Source organism: Equus asinus, chromosome 3, assembly GCF_041296235.1.
Source record: "Equus asinus isolate D_3611 breed Donkey chromosome 3, EquAss-T2T_v2, whole genome shotgun sequence".
NCBI classification, from domain to species: Eukaryota; Metazoa; Chordata; class Mammalia; order Perissodactyla; family Equidae; genus Equus; species Equus asinus.
The window spans coordinates 109132372-109155937 of NC_091792.1; the positions used below are offsets into that span (position 1 = coordinate 109132372).

Below are 23566 nucleotides of genomic sequence, written 5' to 3' on the forward strand. Positions count from 1 at the left end.
AAAATAATTGCAAACAACTGAATGTATCTTTGACACAAACTTGTAGTTCAACCGATAAAGAGGTTTATGTTATAAAATACTGAAACAGCAATAAACTACTTTTTATAGGAAAGCAACTGTTAAGTATGTTAAGTTCATTTATTCATCAGATATTTACTTGATATCTACTATGTGGCTGGCATTAAATTAATATTAATGAAGGAGACAGAGAAGAAGAAAATATATATCATATCATAATTTGGGTAATGATAAGTACAACAAAGAAAAGTGAAGAAGAATAAAGGAATAGAAAGTGATATGGGCTATTATAAGGTAATCAGTCCTCTCTGAAATGATTTTTGGGTGGTCACCTTAATTAAATGAGGGAATGGGACATGTAGATATCTGGGGGGAGGAGTATTTCAAGGAAAAGAAGAGCCTTTCAATGCAAAGATGCAGACATAAAATTTTTTAATGATCGTGAGTGAAATATTACTAAGCCAGAATAACTGAGAAATGAGATAGCTTGAATTATAAAGTATTTGAAAATGTAATTATACACAAATAGTATCTAGAACAAAGACACTAAGATAGTTCCTACGTGTATAAATTTAATTTAGTGGTAAGGATGATTTCCATGTAACTTACTAGTGATTGAGACTAAATGTTATTTCTGAAATTTTTAGGAAAATGAGCTTCTTAATTTGTTTTAAAAAGCACTATTAGTTTATTCAAAGTAAAACTTAAGCAGGATTAGAAGAATCTGAGGCTTTATTGGGTTTTTTTTTTTATACAAATCAACATGTCTTAGTGAATTGCAAACCTTTATTCCATTATAGTCAAATTATTGGGACTATATATTATTCCTTATAGCATTTGTAAGTTAGTGCCAAACTACATTTCATAAAATATTAACCAGCAAAATCTCAGTTTATTATCTAGAAGCAGTCATCAAGAATATTTTTCTTCAAAGTATAAGAATATAGCTGTATAATATTTAACTTAATGCATAATATTAGAAATGTAAATATTCTGAAATTTTATTTCCTATAGAGCAGATTTTGTAAAGGAAAGATTTATTAACATATTTAATACATATTTATGAACTCTGTGAGTGAAGTAAAGAGGAACAGATTCCACCCTTTAGAAAATCATAACTTTGGAAAGTATATGAGAGATTATTAGTATAACAGAGAATTAATTGAAATATAATGTAATGTCTAGGTAATCACTCAGAAATATTTATTGAACAACTTTGTATATCAGGCACTGTGCTAGACACTGGAGATACAGCCATGAACAAGATAGGTACTATCTATTCCCTATGGAGTTTGCAACCTGTCAGGGGAAAAAAAGACATTAAAATCAATAAAAATAATAATATTTTGTTATTTATTGTTAGTTTAAGGTTGGAGAGGTATAGGGCACTATGGGAACATATACTTAGTAGGGAGAGCACAACATAGAAGTATATTAACCCCAAAATGTTTAGAATTAAGAAGAGAGAGAGCACTTTTAGCTAGGGATCCAGAAAGTCTCCACAGAAATGTACCCATCTTGAAGGGTGGGTAGGCTTTGGGTGTGGGGAAAGGGGAGGAAAGGGCAATCCTGATAGAGGACACAGCTTGAGCAGAATCATTAAAGAGTCGGGGCATGTTCAGGGGATCAAGGATAGTCCAGTAGGCAAGCTAATGGGAACTTTAATGCAAATAGTAACTGACTGGCTGAAAGGTAGGTTTAGAGCTATGAGCGCACGTCTAGGTTTAATTCAATAGACAGTAGGCAGCTGGAGATAACACGTAAGCAGAAAAAACACCATCAGAAAAGGATTTTCCAAAATATCTCTGTTCACAGAGTATTAGATAGTTTGCTGGGGAGAAAAAGTGAAAGTAAGGAGAACAGCTAAGACTCCATTATGACAGTTCAGTAAGGACATAATGAGGCAGAACTTAATCGAAATCTGTGGGTTTAATTATCAAAGGAAGATGTGTAGAGTACAGAAATAATTTAAGATGTGGAATCATAGTCCTTTATTCAAACTGTCCCAATTCTTGCCATTCTTACCTTGCCCAAATTAATCTAAGTCTTAGTTAATTCATTGTTAAATGAGGCTATTAAAGAATACATGACAGACTTGTTGGATGAATTTGAAATAAAATGTATCATCTACCTAGCACCATGCTTGGCAAAGAGGAGATGTTCCAACATGGAAATCACACAAATCTGCCTTCTCCAAGATGGCATTTGGGGAGTATCATTGAGTGAATTATGTTATAGTTTCAAGGTGTTGACGAAAATAATCCATAACCAATCTATAAATGAAAATTTGGGTGAGTTTATTCCAAGCTAAAATGTGAGGACCATGGCCCTAAGGAAGAAAGGGCACCAAAGAAGTAGGGTATACAGAGTGGTTGTATACCCCCAAAGAGGATGTGTCACACATGATTGAAATCTCCTTTTTACAATAGTCGCGAGACTGCTCTGTCGGCACACCGATTGATGGACACAGCAGGTAGGTCTGCTGTCTCAGTGGACACAGCAGGGTGGCAGGTCTGTTGTCTCAAGCCGGGTGGTCACAGGTGAGCTGAGTGGTAACAGGTGAGCACGGCACTCAGTTCCTAGCCTAAGGAAAGATGCTTATCCCTAAGGAAATGCCAATGTGGGAGGAAGTTGCGCCTTTATCTTAAGAGCATTTGTTCTGGCCATAGTAAATGTTTAAAGCAGATATACAATGCATGATCAATGGCCACATCAGGCCTTTTTGGAAAAAAAACAAAGTCAGGCCGAATTAGGTTTACACTAAATGGCTTCCTCATATACTTCAATATATCCTATTTCTTGCCATTTCTTTTTTCAAAGGTAATAAATAATACTAATTATAATACTTTCATTGTCTGCCTATTATCTGTCAGGCACTGTACTCAGCACTTAATTTATAGTATCTCTTAATACAGTCCAGAAAATTAGAGCCATCATCTCCATCTTTAAGATAAAGAACTGAAGGTTATCAGGAAGTTGTAAAGCTAATAAGTAGTAGAACCTACTGGTATCTGCAAGTATTGAGCAGTCTGTTCAGGAGAGAATGTCTGAGTTGTCATAAGAGTGATCATAAAATTTTTGTAAAGAGAATGTGTTTATCAGGAGATTCAATGTAAGAGAAGGAATAATTTCAGAAATACTAAGCTGAGATGAGTGAAAATTGTGATAGTAGCTGTATGAGCTTCCACTGTAAAAAGTAGTCTAGGCAAACAAGGTAAAGAGAAGGAAAATAGCTGTGTTCTGGGTTTCAGAGCTGAGGTTCAGTTATGTTACAGGGTCACGCATGATACAATACAGAATTTATATAGAAATTGCCTCTGATTGGCAAGCTTCAACCTAAATAAGGCAGAAAAGAAAAACAGGATAAAATTGCATAATGGCCTTGGTTATTTTGAGGACTTAATACTGCGTCTTTGACAAATGCATGAGGAGTTATTTCTCTCCATTCTCACGCTTGGACTCCTACTAGAGCCATTTTATTCAAGGCAAGAAAGTCAGATAAGATGCAGAAAAATATTCCACTGGAGCGAGAACCAAAATAAAATGGCCGTACTGAAAGGGAGGAAAGATTTGAATTCAATCATTCCTGAGAAAACAGTGGATTTTTATAAAGATCAGAAAGTTAGTGGCATTTTAATAACAGCAAAAACCTTTATAACACTTACAGCACTTTTTATGTATATTGTCTCATTTTATTTTCACAAGACACTTATGAAGTACATACTATTACGCCCATTTTGCTGACAAAAAACCTAAAGTACAGAGAAGATGTGTATCTTGCCTAAAGTCACACAGCTAGTAAGCATTAAATGGAGATTCAAGGGGAACAGCTGGGCTCCAGAGGGTGCTTCTAATCACTATGCTGTACTATACCTCAACGGAAGTCACTCAAAACAAACTTTATGCCTTTTATATTTGCCATAATGAAAGACAGTCTATTGCTGGTGATTTAGTTCCACTGTGCCCTACATCCAGGGCTAAACAGTGGGGAGGAAGGCTGTGAATCTGTGGACATTGCTGAAGTTCAAAGGTCCCTTATTGCATTCAAATTTGCATTTAAAATGAATATCGTATTTGTTTTCTATTGCTGCTCTCTCCATTAATGGGGGGGTGTGTGTGTGTGTGTTTTAAGGAAGTTCGTTAACCTCAATTAACTCATGTCATTAAAGAGGTGTTACTAACCATGGGAATTCCCAGAAATGAAGGCTTTCTGGCAAGAAGCACAGAGACCTGTGCCCAAACAGAATATCTAATGTATCTAAGCTTCAGGCTGACACAAATATGTTAAGACATGTGTAAGCATTGAAAAGAATTTCCCCTCAGGGTTTCTACCTCGAGAACACTTGATAAACACATAAATATTTATGATGCATGTGGAGGAGTGTGCCTCATTTATGTTAAGGTTGGTTATTTACATTTCTTTAGTACCAAGAATAGTCAGATATTTAAATTCTTACCTTAGGGCCCATTATCTGATGGGTCACTTCACCCACTTTAAATTAATTGTACAGGGTTTCCTTGTAACATTTTAATGACATTAAGATCAAATACAGAAATATGCCCAGTGAGGAAGTCATGTGAGTGTGATCAAAAAGATTTGGATAATATTGGTCACACTTATTAAAGGATGTTTATATAGTCCTCACAAAATAACTTCTTTTTTGTACTTAAACCCTTGGCTAACTCATCCTCCTTTCCTTTGTGTTGCTATTATCAAACTAATATACAACTTTATTCAGCATAAACTCTTGGCTCTCTGTTTCTAATTTTGAGGAGCATCACTGAGTTGGTTGATTATAAAACAAAGCCAAAGCCTTAAATTCTGAATGAGAAAAGCATAATTATAAAGTTCTCAGGAAACTGTGCTTTCATCATTTATATTCATCTGTTATATAATTCCTATTAATATTTCTTAATTCTTGGAAGGTGTATGGAAAATGCTTTCTCAGCATGTCCCTGTTTTCCCAAGGCAATAAGGGGATTTGGTGACTAGTGGAAGAAACTGGAAACATTCACCGTATTTTGATTTATGTGACAACAGAGACTTAGGTTTGTTCATCAGTGAATACCCCGTGCCTGTAACGGTGCTGGGCACACAGTAGGTACTCAATAAGAACTTGTTGAATGAATTACATGTGACAGAAGGATTAGTTCCCTTTTGTATGATCCTAGGGAAATATAGCTAGTGTCATGGATGCAAACTTTAGGAATGCATTCCTAAAAACCATCATCAGGTTACTCAAAGGTGAGAGGACTTCCCTCAGGAAGTTAGGAAGAGTTTTAAGAATAGGCTGGCCAATACTATTGTAGTGAATTAACAAAGGGGATTTTAGCATTGGTGATAGAAGAGGATTAATTATAAATTATGTTTGACTATAAATTCTGAGATTCTGAATGGATTCCTGGGTAAAATCCATAAAGGAGTCTTCATATCTCTACCCCTATACTTACAAATACATTTGTATCTGCAACCAGTCTCAGAGGAAGCAGGTTCTTTTGTCAGTGACTAACTCCTCTAGGTCCCAGCCTTTCCTGCCTCTTTGGAAGCCCTGGGACAGAGAGGGAATAAATGGCTCATGTCTACATCCACCACCTACCTGATAGTTCCTTACTTAGGGTCAAAGCCTGCCCAGGAGTTCCTATGTTGACAAGACTTCTTTATAGAGGTGACTCTTGAAAGATGAAAAGATGCTCTCAGGTAAAGGCTGGAGAATCAAATGTGAGAGAGATCAGTAGGGGCTGTGTGACAGATCAGGCTGCTGAGGGTGCCATCAGAAGGGAGCTTTAGGGTTATGATAAAGAGTTTACATGTCAGTGTGAAATGCAGTGGTTAATTCTTGCAATAGCTTCTCAGTGGGGTGATTACATAGTGGTAGAGTTCTATACCCCCTTGGCATCCAGAACAGCTGTTTTAAATTGGTGTTATACATTAGTGCTCCATAGAGGCATTAACTTGAGATAGGGGGTCTCACCACCTTCAAAATGTTGCTTTCTCTTGTTCAGTCTAAACAATTTGGAATCCTCCTTACCTCTTCTCTTTCTCTCACATTCTGCAACTAATTCATCAGCAAAGTCTGTCAGTTCTGCCTTCAAAATTTCTCCAGAATCCAATTATATATTCTGATCTCCTCAGTACTAACACCCTAGTCTAAGTCACCATCATCTCTCTCCCGAACTATTGCAGCGATTCCCTAACTAGTCTCCCCGCTTCCCTCCTTCATGCTCCCTCCACCCCCCACCACAGTGTATTCTCCACAGAGTGATCTTTTTAATAGGATCACTCCACTTCACTGATCAAAACTCTGCAATGCCTTCCCTTCTCACTCAGAACCCCATAAAGGAGTCCTTATTGTGACCTGGTAGGTTATGATCTGGTACATGACTCTCTCTGACCTTGTCTTGTTCCCACTTCTGCTTGCTCACTGCACTCTGGTCACGCTGACCTTCTCACTCTTCTGAAAACACACCCAGTTTGCTCCTACTTCAGGACACTTGAACTTACTGTTCCCTCAGAAATCTGCATGACTCCATCCTTCACTTTGTTCATGCCTCTACTTAGATGCCCCCCTTTGTAGAGAGGTCTCCCCCGATCACCTTTATCTTACCCCATCCCACCCCACCTCGCCCCCATTTATTCTCTATCCTGTTACTTGACACTTTACATTTATGTATAGATTTATTTGTTGTTCACTGTCTGTCTTCCCAACCAGAAACGTGAAGGTAGAGAATATATCCTCTGTCCTGCTATATGCCTATTACCTAAAACAACACCTGAAACAAGTGGCTGCTCCATGAACATAGGATGAATGAAAGAATGAAATAAAAGGTGTCTTATTAAAAGTATGCTTGGCAGTCATAGGAACCATAAAGTCTTCTTAAGGCAGAAGATTTTGAAGAGCCTGGTATATTTTTTAAGGACACTGAGAAACTATAGAAATGTTACTCATATTCATAAGAATTAAATTACTAAATATTGTTTCTTGTGTAACTGCTTTCAGAGGTGGAGCTGACCTTGCTGATATTACAGCATGAGAGGAGCTTACCTCTGGGTGCTGACATAATTGCAATCATGATTTCAAAGGTCAGCTACAAAGGGGGATAGATTGCATGCTGGATCTAGAATTCACAGGTCTAAAAAAAATTTTTTAAGGAATTTTTGGAAGACACATGAAATTCTTATCACTGATATCGTGAAATGTCCTATATGCCTTTATATTATATTGCACCATGTAAATAGGATTTAATAGGATTAACATTCCTCTCTACCACTCCCCCATGTATAGAACTATTATGTAGTCCAGTAAAGGAGCAGAATGTTATGTAATTTCTGCCCACACTCTGCAAATTTTCTCTTCTCCATTGCCTGCCAAACCAGTCATGTCTAGCTGATAGGGAAGTCATTTTGATGACTAACTCATACTTGAAATTCCCCCAGTTACCCATCACTTTGCCAGTTCCTTATGCTTCTGTAGACACTTATCATCATGACATTTTTAGAATGTACCCTCATGTGCCTTTTGGACAAAATCGAGGACATTTATCGACAGAGTCCTTTGATTTGTATTCCTGGTCTTTGAAATTCTTATCAAATCCAAAGAAAATTTCTCACACAAAGAATTGCACCACCATCAACTGGACTAAGTTAGACTGTTTAAACCATTAATGTGGTTTCTCAAATTCTCTTAAAATCATATTACTTCTCATTTTCTATCCAAAATATGTGAATTGTTTTCTTTTGTCAATTTTATAAATTTTTCTTTTGAGTGGTAGTGGAAAATGCTACTAATCAGTGAGTTTTCTTTGACTTCCAAATAAATTCTATGGTCATATTCCCGTTTAAAAAGGTGCTGTTATGACAATGAGAAGTTTTTGTGCTTACAAACAAGGAGTAACAGGTGCAGGATGTATTTGACCACTATCACATGCTGGAGAACTCCCTTTTTCCTTCAAGGGCTAGCTCAGCTGTCACATCATCTGAAAAGTCTTTCCTATACTCATTTCTGTCCCTTTTCCAAACAACTTCTATTATCCAATCCTCTATGTTTTCTTAGCACAGTACTTGATATATCTATTATTTTCCCTATGACACCATATTGATTTTACTATTTTTTTTTTTTTTGAGGAAGATTAGCCCTGTAATATCCACCACCGATCCTCTTCTTTTTTGCTGAGGAAGATTGGCCCTGAGCTAACATCCATGCCCATCTTCCTCTACTTTATATGTGGGACACCTGCCACAGCATAGCTTGATAAGCAGTGAGTAGGTCCGTGCCCGAAATCCAAACTGGCAAACCCTGGACCAGCAAAGTGGAGTGCGTGAACTTAACCACTACGCCACTGGGCTGGCCCCCGATTTTACTGTTTTATATCTTTCTACTCTACATAAGCCCCTTGAATACAAAGTCTATGTCTTTTCTGTTTTAATTTTTGTATCCCCAGCGTTGGAATGTATTAGGAACATTATAAAAATTCTTAAATAGAATTTAACTAAGTGTAAGAAAAGGACATGTAACAATCCTGCTGACCAGATCATGCAGCAGTGGCTCTGGGTACGTTCCAAGTTGAGTACTAGCCGAGCCTTGTCTAGAAACACTTGACACATTCTACATGAAAAAATCCATTGTCATATTATTACTTTGTAGTTTGGTGACCTTTTACCATGAACTCAATAGTCACATAATAAGACTGTGGGAGAGAAAAAGTGCTGGAAAAACTTCTAATCAATTTGGAGGTCAGCGAAAGTAGATGATACTTGAGTTTACAAGCCTTAGACTAAGCTATGCCTCGCCATGAACAAATAAAATACTGTAGTTTTAATAATATTTATTATTAAATGACTCTATTATATAAATATAATACATAACCAGCTTTGTTCTATGGATTTTCACATTAAGATCAACAATTTAAAAAATATGCCTAGGTCGAGATGTGAAGGACTGGGAAATGTCTATATTATATAATGTGACCTGGAAAAGCAGTAGATTAATTAGCTCAGAGAAGCTGAGAATTAGTCAATCAATGCTAAACCAATAAATAATTACTCAATTACAGCATAAATGCTTTCTGGTGCTATAACCTTAGAAAATCAAACACCCACACTGACTGTATTATGAAATCTAGAAATGGGAGAAGTGATGCCCGTATATTTCAGTAATGAACTGGGTCAAATCCCCATTTTATAACTGAATAAACTAAAGCACTGAGAGATTAAGTTTAAAAGAGGTCGAGTACTGTATCAAACCACATGCTAAAAAGTGTCTCAAATTAGTGGCTTAAGTCATATCAAAGAAAAAGACAGGCAGAAAATAAATCCTAAATATGAATTTAAAACATAACCCTTTTGCCATCTGACTCCTTAATTATACCATCCAGAGATTACCTGGTAGTGATGTTTGATGATTAAAGAAGTTTTGCTCTAGCCTAGGGATATTTCTCCCATCATATGAGTGTCCTCTTGTGACATGTACAATCCATCCAAACCACATATGCTTACATATATTTCAATTTAACTCTTTAAAAGGGTACAAATAGATTAACTCTGAAAATTCTGAAATAAGAATCATTTAGGCACTATATCTTCATTATCATGACTTATTTGTAATTCATTATTCTTTAATCTAGCCAAAAATACTATGACTTTTCCATATATTTTCACTGGATTTCTCCCCTGGATTCTCATCTTAAGATCAATAAAGATCAAAAGATATACCTAGGTTGAGGCCTGAGGGATTGGCACATGTCTTAATCATATAGCATTCTCCCCATTGTGCCTAACATAGAAGACACTCCTGCCATTTAATGCATAAATATACAATGAAGATGGCCTACTTCTGCATACTTCTACTTAAACTACACTAGTTAGAACCCTAATTAATTTGTCATAAAAGTCTCCATTTTAAGAAAAGGTCTGTGTTGGGGGTTGGCCCCATGGCCTAGTGGTTAAGTTTGCTGCTCTCTGCTTCAGTGGCCTGGGTTTGGTTCCCTGGCACAGACCTACACCACTCACTGGTGGCCATGCTATGGCAGCGACCCACATGCAAAATAGAGGCAGACTGGCACAGATGTCAGCTCAGAGCAAATCTTCCTCAAGCAAAAAGAGCAGGCTTGGCAACAGATGTCAGCTCAGGATGAATCTTCCTCAGCAAAAAAAACCGGAAAAGGTCTATAAAAGAAACTGGGAAAGCAACTCTATTCCAATTACTTAAATATACTTTCTTAAAAGCTCGACTGAACTAGCTGTAACCTCTCTCTAATAAGCGATTCTCATATGTCCGATGGTCAGCCACCTTTGATATACTAATTGTAGAGCTCATTACAACTAGTTATTGGGAGGGGGCAAGTTTTCTCACCTATTTATTTAGGTATGATTACAGCACTTATCATCAAAGAGACTGCCTCTAAAAGAGGACATAACTCTCAGGCTTAATTGCTTTTCCCCGCAGGTGGCCCTTCGGAGGGGATGGTATTGTAGGTTATGTTTGCTTTCTTTGTCGAATATCTGTGAGGCTGTCTGGAGAGAAAGGTGTAAGACAGCTTTTTTTGTGTGTGTAGATCTTTTTGGTCTTCGATAATGCAGTTAGTCTGCTATATCTAGCTAAGTCAAGTCATTAGAATGAAATAGCAGCGTATGATTAGACTCAGGAAAAAATATAAGCAGGGGCTACCTCTGTAGGAATATAAAAGGAATTTTTTCTGCTAAAGAAACAGAAATACTTCTCTTACTCAAAAAATTTAAGCCAGGAAATACTCACTGGTTTATAGCTGCTTCTCCATAATAATTTACCGTCACAGAGAAGACTTGCTCACTCACTCTTTCTGAGTAGTCCCCTCTCCCCACCTAATCTACACCTTCTTATTTATGATCACAGACATCTTATTCATCTTCACTACGCTGATGTGATGTCATAGCAATGCCATTTTTATTTGATAGCCACATCGAAGTATTAAAGGATAAGGCATTATCCCAGCAGGTTTTATTTTAAATATTCTGGGTTTGTTGCCTTCAGACTGAGGATCATGGTTTTATTTTAATTCTGCCGAGTGGCAGGTATGTGGAACCGGCTGAACTAGTCAGAGCATTTTTGCACCCAAGGCTGAGGGATTTATATTCTTAATGTTTATGCATCCATAGATCAGTTTATGATTAGTTTTGCCACACATCTAGAAATAATGATTTTCATAAATTATAAAGAATAGTAACATACATGGATAACTTTGAAATTAGTTGTGTTGAATTACAGATAACTCTAGAGAAAATACGGAAATATACTTTACTATAAAGTGTTAGATTATCTGAAGAATTATATTTAAAGACAAGACCAAAAACAGAGCAAAACAATGCTGTTTGCTTCTGTGAAGGATTCTTTACTGATATTATTTATTTGTACTATTTTGGATCCTAACAAAGCTGTAAAAGGCTTTTATTCCTCACTTTTCGGATAAGAAGACTGAATTCCAGAGTTTACCTAACTTAGTGACATTAGTAAAATCAGGATTAAACCTAGTTGATCTGTGTTTATTTCCATCATAAAAAAGCAGTCTCCACTTTCACCATGTACCAACATTTTCCATTTAACTTCAAAAAGATTGTTTTAATGGAGGAGTAAGTTTGAGTTGCATTTTCCTTCTTCATATTTATGTTTCCTAATTTTTATTTTCATTTTACTTTAATAGGAACAAAATAAAACAAGGCCAAAACAACAACCTTTCCCCTACAAAAATAAATACTAAAGAACAAATTTATGCTTAATGCTCTCTTTTAAATAGATGCAATACAAAGTACCATTTAGCATCAGACTCATGTTCAGATTAAGTGAATAAATAATTGTCATGTACAGGTTGGAAGGAACATATGGGAATATATAAAGGAATTTTTTAATGTTATCAAAATAAAAGTCTTTTTCAAAGTTTGAAGCATTTGCACATTGAAAAAATCTTTCTAACTTATCATACCAAATTCTCAAATTTTTTGCACACTTAACACTGCCTTTAATGCATTGTGTTTATTATGCTCATCACAAACATTTCACAACAGCCTAGCCAACAAATTTCTTCAAATTTTCTGATTACTTTTGTTGAGTTTTTATGACTTTATTTCCCCCAATTAGGGTAAACATCACTTCCTTTACAATTAGCTGGTGTCTGCAAACTGCTCCTGCTAGCTCTAACTTCAAAATACAGAAATGAATATTTGGTAAAACTTATTTCAACTTCCACATGAGATGATAGTCAACATTCCAGTTCTATCAGACTGAGAATAGCTGATTATCAGACAAAACTCATTTTAAAATTTAATATGACCATGATTAAAAAAAATCTTTACTATGACACAGTATTACTGTGATGTGATACGTGGCTATCACCCCCATAAATCTGACAGAATTTGATTTTTGTCATTTCTTACTTCTTGAAGGGTTCAAGGTGCAGCAATCAAATTGACAAAACTTAGGAAAAAAGGAAATGAGAATAAAAAAGAAATGCAGCAATCATAATATCCACAAACTAAATAATCAAGAATACTTAATGCTGCAGATTTTGGAAATGGATACTTCAATTATGGATGCGGAGGAAGACATTGTACACAGGGGCGTTATTAACTTTTTGTTTTTTCTGGGTTGTGTGGTACCAACCTTAACAGTTAGCTTTATTAGAGTCGTGCAAACAGGTGTTAGTGACACAACTAAAATAAAATAAATCAAAAGAAAGGGCATAAAATGGATACTTTCCATTTGGCTCAGATCCAAGTGTAAGGGCAGCACATTGTTCATTATTAACAACATTCATGTCTACATTGGAAACACTTTCTCTTCATTTAATCGTCTTCATCTTGCTTAGAGGTACAATCATTTACTTGGACATTGAAACAAAAGAGCCATTAATCTTTTCCTTGTCCCACAGCTTAGCAATCAACAAAACTCAAGAATTGGAGCTAAATCCATCTCCTCTCGGCCTACTGCCTCTGCCTTAGTTCAGGCCCTCATCGTTTCTCTCTTGCAACTTAAAAATGACCTCTAAACTGGTCTTGCTCTCTGCACCCTTTCTCTGATCCTCATCCTCATTTATACCTCTGAGATTATTCTAAATTCTCAATCTGATTAAAACTCATATTGGCTCCCCATCTCCTGCAGAGGCAATTTCAAGCTCTTTACTTTGGGTTATGAGATACCTCATGAGGTCGTCCACCCACCAGCCTTACCATATTCCTCCTTCTAGGATAGCAGTGCTGTGAAAACTTGCAATTGTGAACATACCTTGGAGACCGTAAATTCTTTGAGGCAAAAGCTGTATTTTATGTGTATATTTTTACTCCCAGTACTAACTATTAGTAATGAATGCTAGTTCACATCACTAGCCTTTTTTTCTCTCTGTTCTTTCCACCTTTCTTTATACCTGGAGAACTTTTATTACTCAAAGTTTTAGTCATGTCACTTTCTTGATAAAATCTTCTGACACTCATGGCACTCCAAAAAGCTAATTGTTTTCTCTTGTACAAAGTTTTGTTTTGGCACAGTTCACACTATATATGTGGGCTCTAGAACAGTTTCTGAAATATTATTATAATGTAGTAGATACTATTCTAAGGACTTTCTATTATGTCACTTAATGAATAAAGCTTGTAATATTTGATAGATAAAATTATAAATACAAAAACATAAATATCTCGCAAGATATTAAATATTGAATCCTATTTGAGGATTCAGAAAATAAAGTATATAAATGCCAACTTTCAAGTTGGAGAAAGGTGATTAAAACGGCATAAGATATTTCGAGTGGGGAGGTAGTGCACGAGTTGGAATAGGTTAAGAATCAAGCGGAGAGGAAGAGCTCTAGTAGGGATTGGAGACTCGTCAAGTACAATTCATAATTTGTGATTTCACTGGGAGGTACTAATAAAAAATGTGAAGAATCATGGTCAGGTATTCAAAAGTAATGTTGCTACTTTTAAAACAAGGCATTAAGAAATTGTTTAAGGTCATTAAAAAAGCATTTGGAATAAATTCTATTTTTAATCAAGTAAAAATGATGAGATTATTATATAACTTTGCTGCGAAAAACTCCCTTCTTAAAATATGGAAATGTTATTTATAAATTACCTTTTAATTGAATCTTTGTATTTTGCCACCCAAATTTCAAATTGCCAATACATCAAACAGAATCCAGTGAGAAGATATTCTCACTTGAATGTCAGCATCAGTAGAGCTTTAACTAAAACTCATACTGTGATTGGCATGTTGGCAGAGGGTGTACAAATTAAAACCTTTCGTTCTTTTCAAGATCTACGTATCCTATTGATATTTAGCAGTATAAACTACTTTCGAGGAATATAGCAAGTAGACATGAAGTAGAACTATAATGAATTTGTTACTGTCTTACTGTTTTTTTCTTTCTTATCACAGACCAGTTGAATTTTCAGAAGATGATTACCCACGAGTTGAGTATCAAAGAAGACAGCAATTTTGGGACCCTATACGACTAGCTCTTTTCACATTGGCAATTGTAGCAATCATAGGAATTGCAATTGGCATTGTTACTCATTTTGTTGTTGAGGGTAAGTATCCAGGTCACATTTCTATTGCCTAAGTACTCCATGACGTACTATCTTGAAATTTTCTGTTGTATAAAAAATGCTATTTGCATGATATTAACATTTTAATTACTGATCTTTTATTGATGTTAAATTATAGTTTGCTTCATTATTGAGCTCTGTGTTACATATTTCCAGCCAATGAAGCTTGCAATATACATTATTACATGAATAGACATATCTAAAAGAAACACATTTTAAAAAGAGAAAGAAAGGCTGAAAGATTACCTTCAGAATAAAGACAAACCATATAATGTGCTGAGTTTAACATACTTTTTTTCAAAATCAATATATTAATGAGTTGCCCAAGAAAAACTGATGATACGAGAAAAGTTACCTTAAGGAACATCTTTGAAGGGCTAAAGATCAAACATTATTTTTGAAAGGAAAAGAGATTGTTTCATGACTGGAGGGAGAAGAGATAACTCAGAACTAATTCCACGTTATGTGCAAAACTGGATAGTCAGTACCACAGTTAAACCAAATGACAGTCAACCAAGATTCCTTGACCTTTGTGTTTGGTATGTGTATTTATAAATCACATGTGACTGAGACTTTGCCTAAAATTTTACAGAATCATATGAATCACAACAATAAAACCGTACTTGAAAGACCTCCCAGGAAGAGAGGCAAAAGCAGTGAGGGGAGGCTAGAGCTATAATTGTTAGAGGAGCAACAGTCCTAATAGCCAGAATAGGGAGACATTCTGTCTCTTTTGTTAGTTTGTTTATTTGGACAGTGTTTTTGTCTGAGTTCAGGTATATCTATGGAATGGTCTTCTTTTGTCATCATCTGTATAGTCATGTCTATGTTGATGTTCTGTGAAGTTGTTTCTGTTCAAGATGAGAATACCAAGGCCTAGGTGACAGGACCAGGCCAATGTCTGGATATCTGGGGCTGCTCTTTCTCTTCCTCAGGTTTTATATTTACAACTCAGTAAATTTTGGCCTATCACTTCAAAAAATAATTTCTGTTTTATTTATTAAATATTCAGTGCCTGACAGAATTAATGGTCTCAACATTTTGTTACCCATCATGATAAAAAGACTAATGAACTGTTGGATTCTTATTTGTCCTCAGGATTTCCATTTGGATCCTCCTTTTTTGTTTAATCAAACGGAATAAAATATTTAAAAGTGAAATCCTGTTTTAACATTAAATAAATATAAAAATATTATACATATGTTTTGAGACTTGTTTCTTCATAATATTGTGGCAGGAGTCATCCACCTTGCTGTAGGTAGCTTTAGTCTGTTTATTTTCAACATTGACTAATATCCTGTTGTCTTAAAATGCCATAATTTATTAATCTACTCAAATGTACATGGACATTTGGGTGGTTCCAGATTTTAGACATTAAAATAATATTGCTATGACCCTTCTTATATGTATATCTTGGCACACGTGCAAGAGTTTGTCTAGGGGACATACGTAGATGAAGAATTGCTAGGTTACTGGGCATGTGCTTTTTTAACTTTATGGATAATACCAAGCTGTTGATTGCTGTATGGGAGTTCCCATTGTCCCATATACTTACCGACATTTATTATTGCTATATCTTTATATATTTGCTAATTTGGTATAGCTTATAATGTTATCATTGTAATTTTAATTTGTATTTGCCTGATTATTAATGATGTTGGGCACCTACCCCTGTGTTAACTGATCATTTAGATTTCCTGTTTTTATGAAGGGCCTGTTCAAATCTTTTCCCATTTTTTATTGAGTCATCTGTCTTTTCTTATTAATTTGGGTAGTTTTTTCTATATTCTGAATGTACATCCATTGTCAGCTGTAGCTGTTGCAAATATCTTCTGGCAATGAAAAATATCATAGAATACATATATACACACATATATATTTACTAACGATACCTTCGTAATTGTGTGAGGGTCTTTTAATATTAATGAATAAAATCACCACCATTCACAGGAAATATGACATTAACTAGGAAAATTCAAACACTAAGTTTGCAGGTTGTCTGGCTTTTGTTTTTTTGGTTGCCTAGAATCATATAGTAAGTTATATTTTTCAACAAACATTTTTATGATCCAGATTAATTATTTCAAGATTGTTTAGGACTACTTATTATATTTTTTGTTATGGAGTAAAAACAAATCTGTTTTATAAAGAGTTGCATGAAATATTTTGAAGACAAAATCCAGAAGCTCACTTTATAAAGCTGTTTTTAAAGTTTGACTTCTTGGAACCTACAAGTAAAGTCTGAATTGGGATAGCATCTTTTGTCTTCCCATTCTTCAGGACTGGTTCCACTCTCAGGAATGTAGAGAATATATTCTCTCATGAGATTTAGAGTCAAATGAACATTTTAATCTCAGGCCCACCATATATTAGTTGAGCGATCTGTGGCAAGTTACTTTTCTACTTCATCAAACTTCAGTCAATTAAAGCAATATTTTTAGAAGGAGAAACAAAAGCCAAAATAATATCAGTTACTTCTAGATATTAGTGTTATAGGTCATTTTTATTCTTTTATATATACTTTTCTGTTCATTCCAGAGTTTCTGACAGAGCACTTATAATCTGAAAAATGTTTAAAATAATAATTTAGTTAAATTAAAAATTAGGATGATTAGCACAGAGTCTGTGAATTAGTAAATGTTGAATATTGAAATAATTAATTATTAATTAATTCGTTGCTTTGTCAAAAGCTTAAGGTACCATTGTTTTTATTCATATTACTTGAAATGGTGCCTCCTCTCCAAATGCAAAAATTGCACAAGACTTTCCTTAAAGAGTTGACATTCCAGTGGACTAAAATCTATTGATTATTATGATACTGTGGCAAGTGCAAAGTTCCTCACGGGATAGTATAGCAGCACAGTTGTGAAGTCCCTATCTAAGGCTGAATGTTCCAGAGACTTTCTATGATAGGAGGTGATGCCATGGATAGAATTTAGGCAATGGAGATATCTGTGGAAAGGGCATTCCTGGGAAAGAGCATTTCAGGAGAAAGGAATGACATAAGCAAAATCTTAGCGAAAGAAAACAGCATGGTGAATGCAGACAAATCCAAACAGTTTGCTATAGTTTTAAAATAAATCTTGAAGTGAATGTGGCAAAGAATATGCTTAAGTGGTAGGCAGGATCTAGGTCAAGGAAAACCTTTGTAGATCAGCGTAAAGATTTGAGACTCCTTTCCATTGTGAAAGGAGAAAAATGGAAGTGTTTTAATTGGCGAAGTTGTATTGTCATATTTGCTGTTTAAAATGATCATTCTGCTACTATGTGGGGAATAGATTTAGGAAAAATAGAACATGAAGCAGGGTACTAGTTAGAAAGCTGTTACATTTTCCGGATAATAAATGATGAGAGAATGAACTACAGCACTGATGGCAGTAGAATTTGTGAATAGAGACTAGATTTTAAAAATTTAGGTGATGGGGCCAGCCCCGTGGTGCAGTGGTTAAGTTCGCACATTCTGCTTCTCGGCGGCCCGGGGTTTGCCAGTTCGAATCCTGGGTGTGGACATGGCACCGTTTGGCACGCCATGCTGTGTACGTGTCCCACATATAAAGTGCAGGAAGATGGGCACGGATGTTAGCTCAGGGCCAGTCTTCTTCAGCAAAAAAGAGGACTGGCAGTAGGTAGTTCAGGGCTACTCTGCCTCAAAAAAAAAAAAGAAAATTAAGTGATAACATTGTCAGAAGCTGTTGATTAATTTGGAAGAGATCAAAGATTACCCCAAGATTTCTAGTCTGGATGATGAAGTAGATTGTAATGACAACATTTAAGCTACAGAATTTAGATGGAGGACTTCTTTTTTAATAGAAAAGTCCATTTGTTTTGGATAGACATTAGCTAGGTGGTTGATGAAGATCTGAATTAAGGCTGTAGCTTTTCTGGATGGGATAAAGGATTAGAGAGATATAATGGGTTGCATCCATAGAATTTAAAGACTGAAAGACTGGATGTTGGAAATGATGATGAAACCAAACTTTGGGCGACTATGTGGATGATGAAACTGTTCATGAAGACAGAAAACAGAGGAAGTAAAGCAAGTTTGAGTATAGTAAGAGATTATTTCCCTTTGGAAATATTATATTTAATGTGCCTTTTGGATGTACAACAAATCGTCCCCTGAAGTAAGTTGATAAAGAATTGAAACTCAAAATAAAGATCTGGTCTAGAGATAAAAATTTAGGAGTCATCAATTGTTAAAATAATTAAACATGGATGTCATTGGACTGGGGTGGCTCTCATACCTTGGTAGCCTATGTAAGCAAAACCCAAGCCAGAGTCAATGCACTCAAAGCCAAGAAAATGAAACAAGAACAACCAATCACAGTCAACTAGGCTTTCCCAAAGAAGGCAACCACTTAAGCTATAGCCAATCAAATAATTTCCTTGCTTTGCTTCCACCTCTTCTCTATAAAAATGTCTCCTGTATCTCCTGTCAGTGGAGTGCTCTTAACCACTTTTGTTTTGGTACTGCCTGATTCAAATCTATATATGCATGTGAAAATGATAAATGTAGGCTTCTATTTATATAAGCTTATTAGTAGCAGAGATAAAATTGATAGCCTGCTCAATGTATCTACATAATACAGCTTAGCTGTGAAAAACCTATATTACAATTTGAGGAAATTGGTAATTTTTATCTAACTGTCAGCAAATGCTTTCAATATTTACTTTCCATAGTATACTGCTTGTCCAACTGTGTGAAAATTTTGATATGCATAAACACTGTAAACAGGGTGTTCTGAAAGCGTACTTTGAGGCCTGAATTTTCTATTTTAGCTGGGTACAATGATGAAATTACAAAATGTTTGAAAATATACACAATAATTTTTGTAGTAAGAAGCAAGCCTGTTTCCTGGGGGTGGGGGATAAGGAACTGATTATGTTTAAGGATGAGTTTTTTGTTTATTTTTACCTTTCAGATGATAAGTCATTCTATTACCTTGCCTCTTTTAAAGTCACAAATATAAAATATAAAGAAAATTATGGAATGAGAAACTCAAGAGAGTTTATAGAAAGAAGTCATCAGATTGAGAGAATGGTAAGCCCCACAGAAATTTTACAAGTTTATTAATGTTTTCTGCCTCCCTTTGAATGTGGTTATTATAGAAACTTAGCCACTCCATGGCTCATTTTTTTCTTCTGTAAAATGAGGATAATATAGTATCTAGGTCACACAGTTGTGAGGATTAAATTACTTAGTATATGTAAAATATTTAGAATAATATCATGTACCATAAATTGTATGTAGGTTAGAGTAGGCAAACAATTAAATTAGCACCTGAGGAAATTGTTTGTTGAAACAGATATTCTTTCTATTTTTAAATCTTGATTTTTTTCTTGGCTCACTATCTTTAAACTTGTTTAAAATAAGAATATAAGAATGGTATGTTCATCCTATAATTTTTTTATTGTGCTTTTAAAAGCACTTAAAGGGTCACATATAATAAAAATATAAGGGTATGTGTCTAATTCTTGATATCAATGTCAAATTTAGTTATGCCCCTGAAATATTTTGGTTTCTCTTGAAAACTTAGACATTTATTGGGGTATTTCTAATTTTTTTAAGTGTGTTAGGCAAGCTAAATCGTTACCTATTATAGCAGAAAGTTAAATAAAATATTCTTCCATTTTTTGTCCTATGAAAATCATGTCTATGGAGACCATAGATTTATTTAGCAAAACACAATTTATTAGCCTAGAGTGTACTCCTTTAAGCTTATGAAAGTTACTCTGGAACAAAGAAGTAAGGGCCTATAGAAAAGGGACTGAATTAGTGTGATTCTTTATAATTAGCTATAGACACTTTCTCTTAATTAAAAGATGAGGACTTTAGCACGCCCATCCTTCACTCATTGTACTCTCCTTTCTCTGAATTGCTAACAACATAGGAAAGTATTCACATTTTATTTGGTTATTTATCTTTAGGATCAACCTATATAAAGACATATATATGGGGTTGGCCTGGTGGCGCAGCAGTTAAGTGCGCACGTTCCACTTCAGCGGCCCGGGGTTTGCTGGTTCGGATCCGGGTGCGCACATGGCACCACCTGGTGAGCCACGCTGTGGCAGGCGTCCCACATAAAAAGTAGAGGAAGATGGGCACGGATGTTATCTCAGGGCTAGTCTTCCTCAGCGAAAGAGGAGGATTGGCAGCAGATGTTAGCTCAGGGCTAATCTTCTTAAAAGAAAAAAAAGTTATATATATAAAATGCAAATACTTTTATACTTTGTTAATAATGAAATTTTGTCATGCATGTTGTCACAATGGCAAAATTTCATTCTTTCTTATGGCTGAATAATATTCCATTGTATGTATATACCACCTTTTCTTTATCCATTTATCCATCCATTAACACTTAGATTGCTTCCATGTCTTGGCTACTGCAAATAATGCTGCAGTGAACATGGAGTGGATATATCTTTTTGAGTTAGTGTTTTCATTTCCTTCAGATAAATACTCAGAAGTAGACTTGCTGGATCATATGGTAGTTCTATTTTTAATTTTTTTAAGAATCTCCATACTGTTTTCCTTAGTGGTTATACCAATTCACATTCCTTCCAGCAGTGTACAAGGGTTCCCTTTTTTCACGTGCTCACCAACACTTATTGTTTGTTGCCACACTTATGTCATTCAAGGAAGAATGCTCCCAGAAACAAATTTGCATAGATTGGCTCTTTTTTTTCCTAAGTCCTCTACCATTTTACAGTGTCTTCAGATATTTCCAAGGTCTCACTATTTCTTTACTTCCTTAATTCTTCTTTCTAAAAACTTTATGCTTCCTGCTTCAATTTGAACTAGTTGCTTTGTAGGTCCACCTCACGGAGGTAAACCTGGGTCAGAACAGGACTGCTCTAAAGTGAGAGAGCCATTGCTTCTTGCATCCTGTGTTTTCCTTGATATGGTGGGTTAAGTCTTCAAGCACCTTCACTAATAAAAAGTGCATGAGAGGTAAAATTTCTGAATTATTTCATGCTGAAAAAATCCTTTATTCTATATTCCATTCAATCGATCATTTGAATGTAAAACTTTAAATTGAAAATCATTTCCCCTCAGACCATCCAAGGCCTTGCTTCATTTTTATTACTCTACCACATGTTGCTCAGGAGTGATTGTGTTTCTTTTTAGGTGATCCATTCTTTCTCTAGAAGATTTTGTACTCTACTTTTTTAGTTTTCTGGAATTTCAAAATGATTTATCTTGGTATTTTGTATTTTTTTCTTTCATTCACTTTTATTGGGATATTCTCATATTTTTAAAAGCATATAAAACATCTTAAAGAACAATTATAAAATAAATACCCAAGACCCCACCACCCAATTTCGGAAATAGAATTTCACTCGTACCTCAGAAACCTCTAAATGTTCTTCTCTCTCTCTTCCTCAGAGTAAAAACTATTTTGAATTTGGATTTAATCATTCTATAGTTTTATCACTTATGCACCTAGCCCCAAATAGTATACTGTGCAGTTTTGTCTCTGTTGAACTTTATGTAAATGGAATCATATTATATCCTTCTGTGACTTCATTCTTTCACTCAACATTATGTTTTTGAGATTTTTACATGTTGATGCATGTAACTACAGCTCATTTATTTTCACTTCTTGTAGAATGCCCTAGGAAGAATATACCACTATTTATTAATTCATTTTATAGTTGACAAACATTTGGGCTGTTTTCACTTTTTATAGTTATGAACAATGTAGCTAATGAATATCCTTACATGGCTCCTACTGCATGTGTAAGAGCCTCTCTATGTCATAAGCTGAATACAGGGTTTGCTATGCTCAGACTCAACTTTAGCAGATTTCAACCAATGCTTTTTCAAGGGTTTGTAGACATTTGCACCTCTACCAGAAGGGAGTGAGAGTTCATGTTACCCTACCTCCTCATCAAGATTTTCTATAAATTGATTTTTGCCAAGCTGGTATGTGTGTATAATAGTAAGTTATGGATTTAATTTGCATTTCTCTAATTATTAATAAGGTTCATCAATTGTTTCAACCATTTCTATTTTGTCCTCTATAAATGCCTACGCATGATTTTTTTGCCCATTTCTTATTGTATTTTTGTCTTTTTATAATTTATTCTTAGAAACATAGATTTTTGGAAATGACTTTCCTGTCCATTTTATGTATTGAAAATATCTTTTTCCATTTTGTGGCTGGCCTTTTCATTCTCTTTATAATATATTTTAATGAACAGAGTTTCTGAATTTTAATATAGTTAAATGCATCATTTCTTTCTTTTATTATTAGTACCCTTTGGGTTTGTATAAGAAATCCTTTCCGATCTTGATGTCATTGTCTTAAAAAAATATATTGTTTTTTCTCTCTCATTTAAACTTCTATTCTATATGGAATTGATATTTGCATGTGTTTGTCTTAGGGATTTAATTTCATTTTTCCCCCTATATGCATAAGCAGTTATTTTAGCAGCACTAATGAATAGTTAGTCCTTTCCTGGCTGATCTGTCATGGCATCTCTGCCACAAATCAAGTCTCCATTTATGAGTTGGGATGTTTCTGGGCTCTCTAATCTGCTCCACTGATCACCTTCTTTTTCATTGTGTCAATACTATAATGCGTTAACCTCTGCAGTCTGACAATAAGTGTTGATACCTGTTGTATTAGTTTCCTAGAGCTACTGTAGCAAATTACCAAAAACTAGTGACTTAAAACAAGAAAAATTTGTTCTATCCCAGTTATGCAGACCAGAAATCTGAGATCAAGGTATCAACAGCCTTAGAAGTCTCTAGGGAAGAATCTTTTGCCTCATCCAGCTTCTGGTGGCTTCAGGCATTCCTTGACATGTGGCTACATATTGTAATCTCTGTCTCCATCTTCACTCACTTTATCCTTTGGGTCTCTATATTTCTCTACTCTGATAAAGGCACTTATCATTGGGTTCAGGGTGTTCCTGGATAATCCATGATAGTCTCATCCTGACATCCTTAACTTAATTACATCTGCAAAGACCCTT

General features: G+C 35.2%; 1 protein-coding gene across 1 annotated transcript in view; it reads left to right on the top strand.

Moving 5' to 3' along the window:
- The window catches only part of LOC106843223 (transmembrane serine protease 11F), a 96819-nt gene that overhangs the window by 40689 nt on the left and 32564 nt on the right, over positions 1-23566 (top strand). The window contains exons 3-4 of the mRNA XM_014860175.3: positions 14415-14566; positions 19507-19625. Of these exons, the coding sequence (XP_014715661.1) occupies positions 14415-14566; positions 19507-19625 (271 nt within the window). The remainder of the gene's footprint in view (positions 1-14414; positions 14567-19506; positions 19626-23566) is intronic.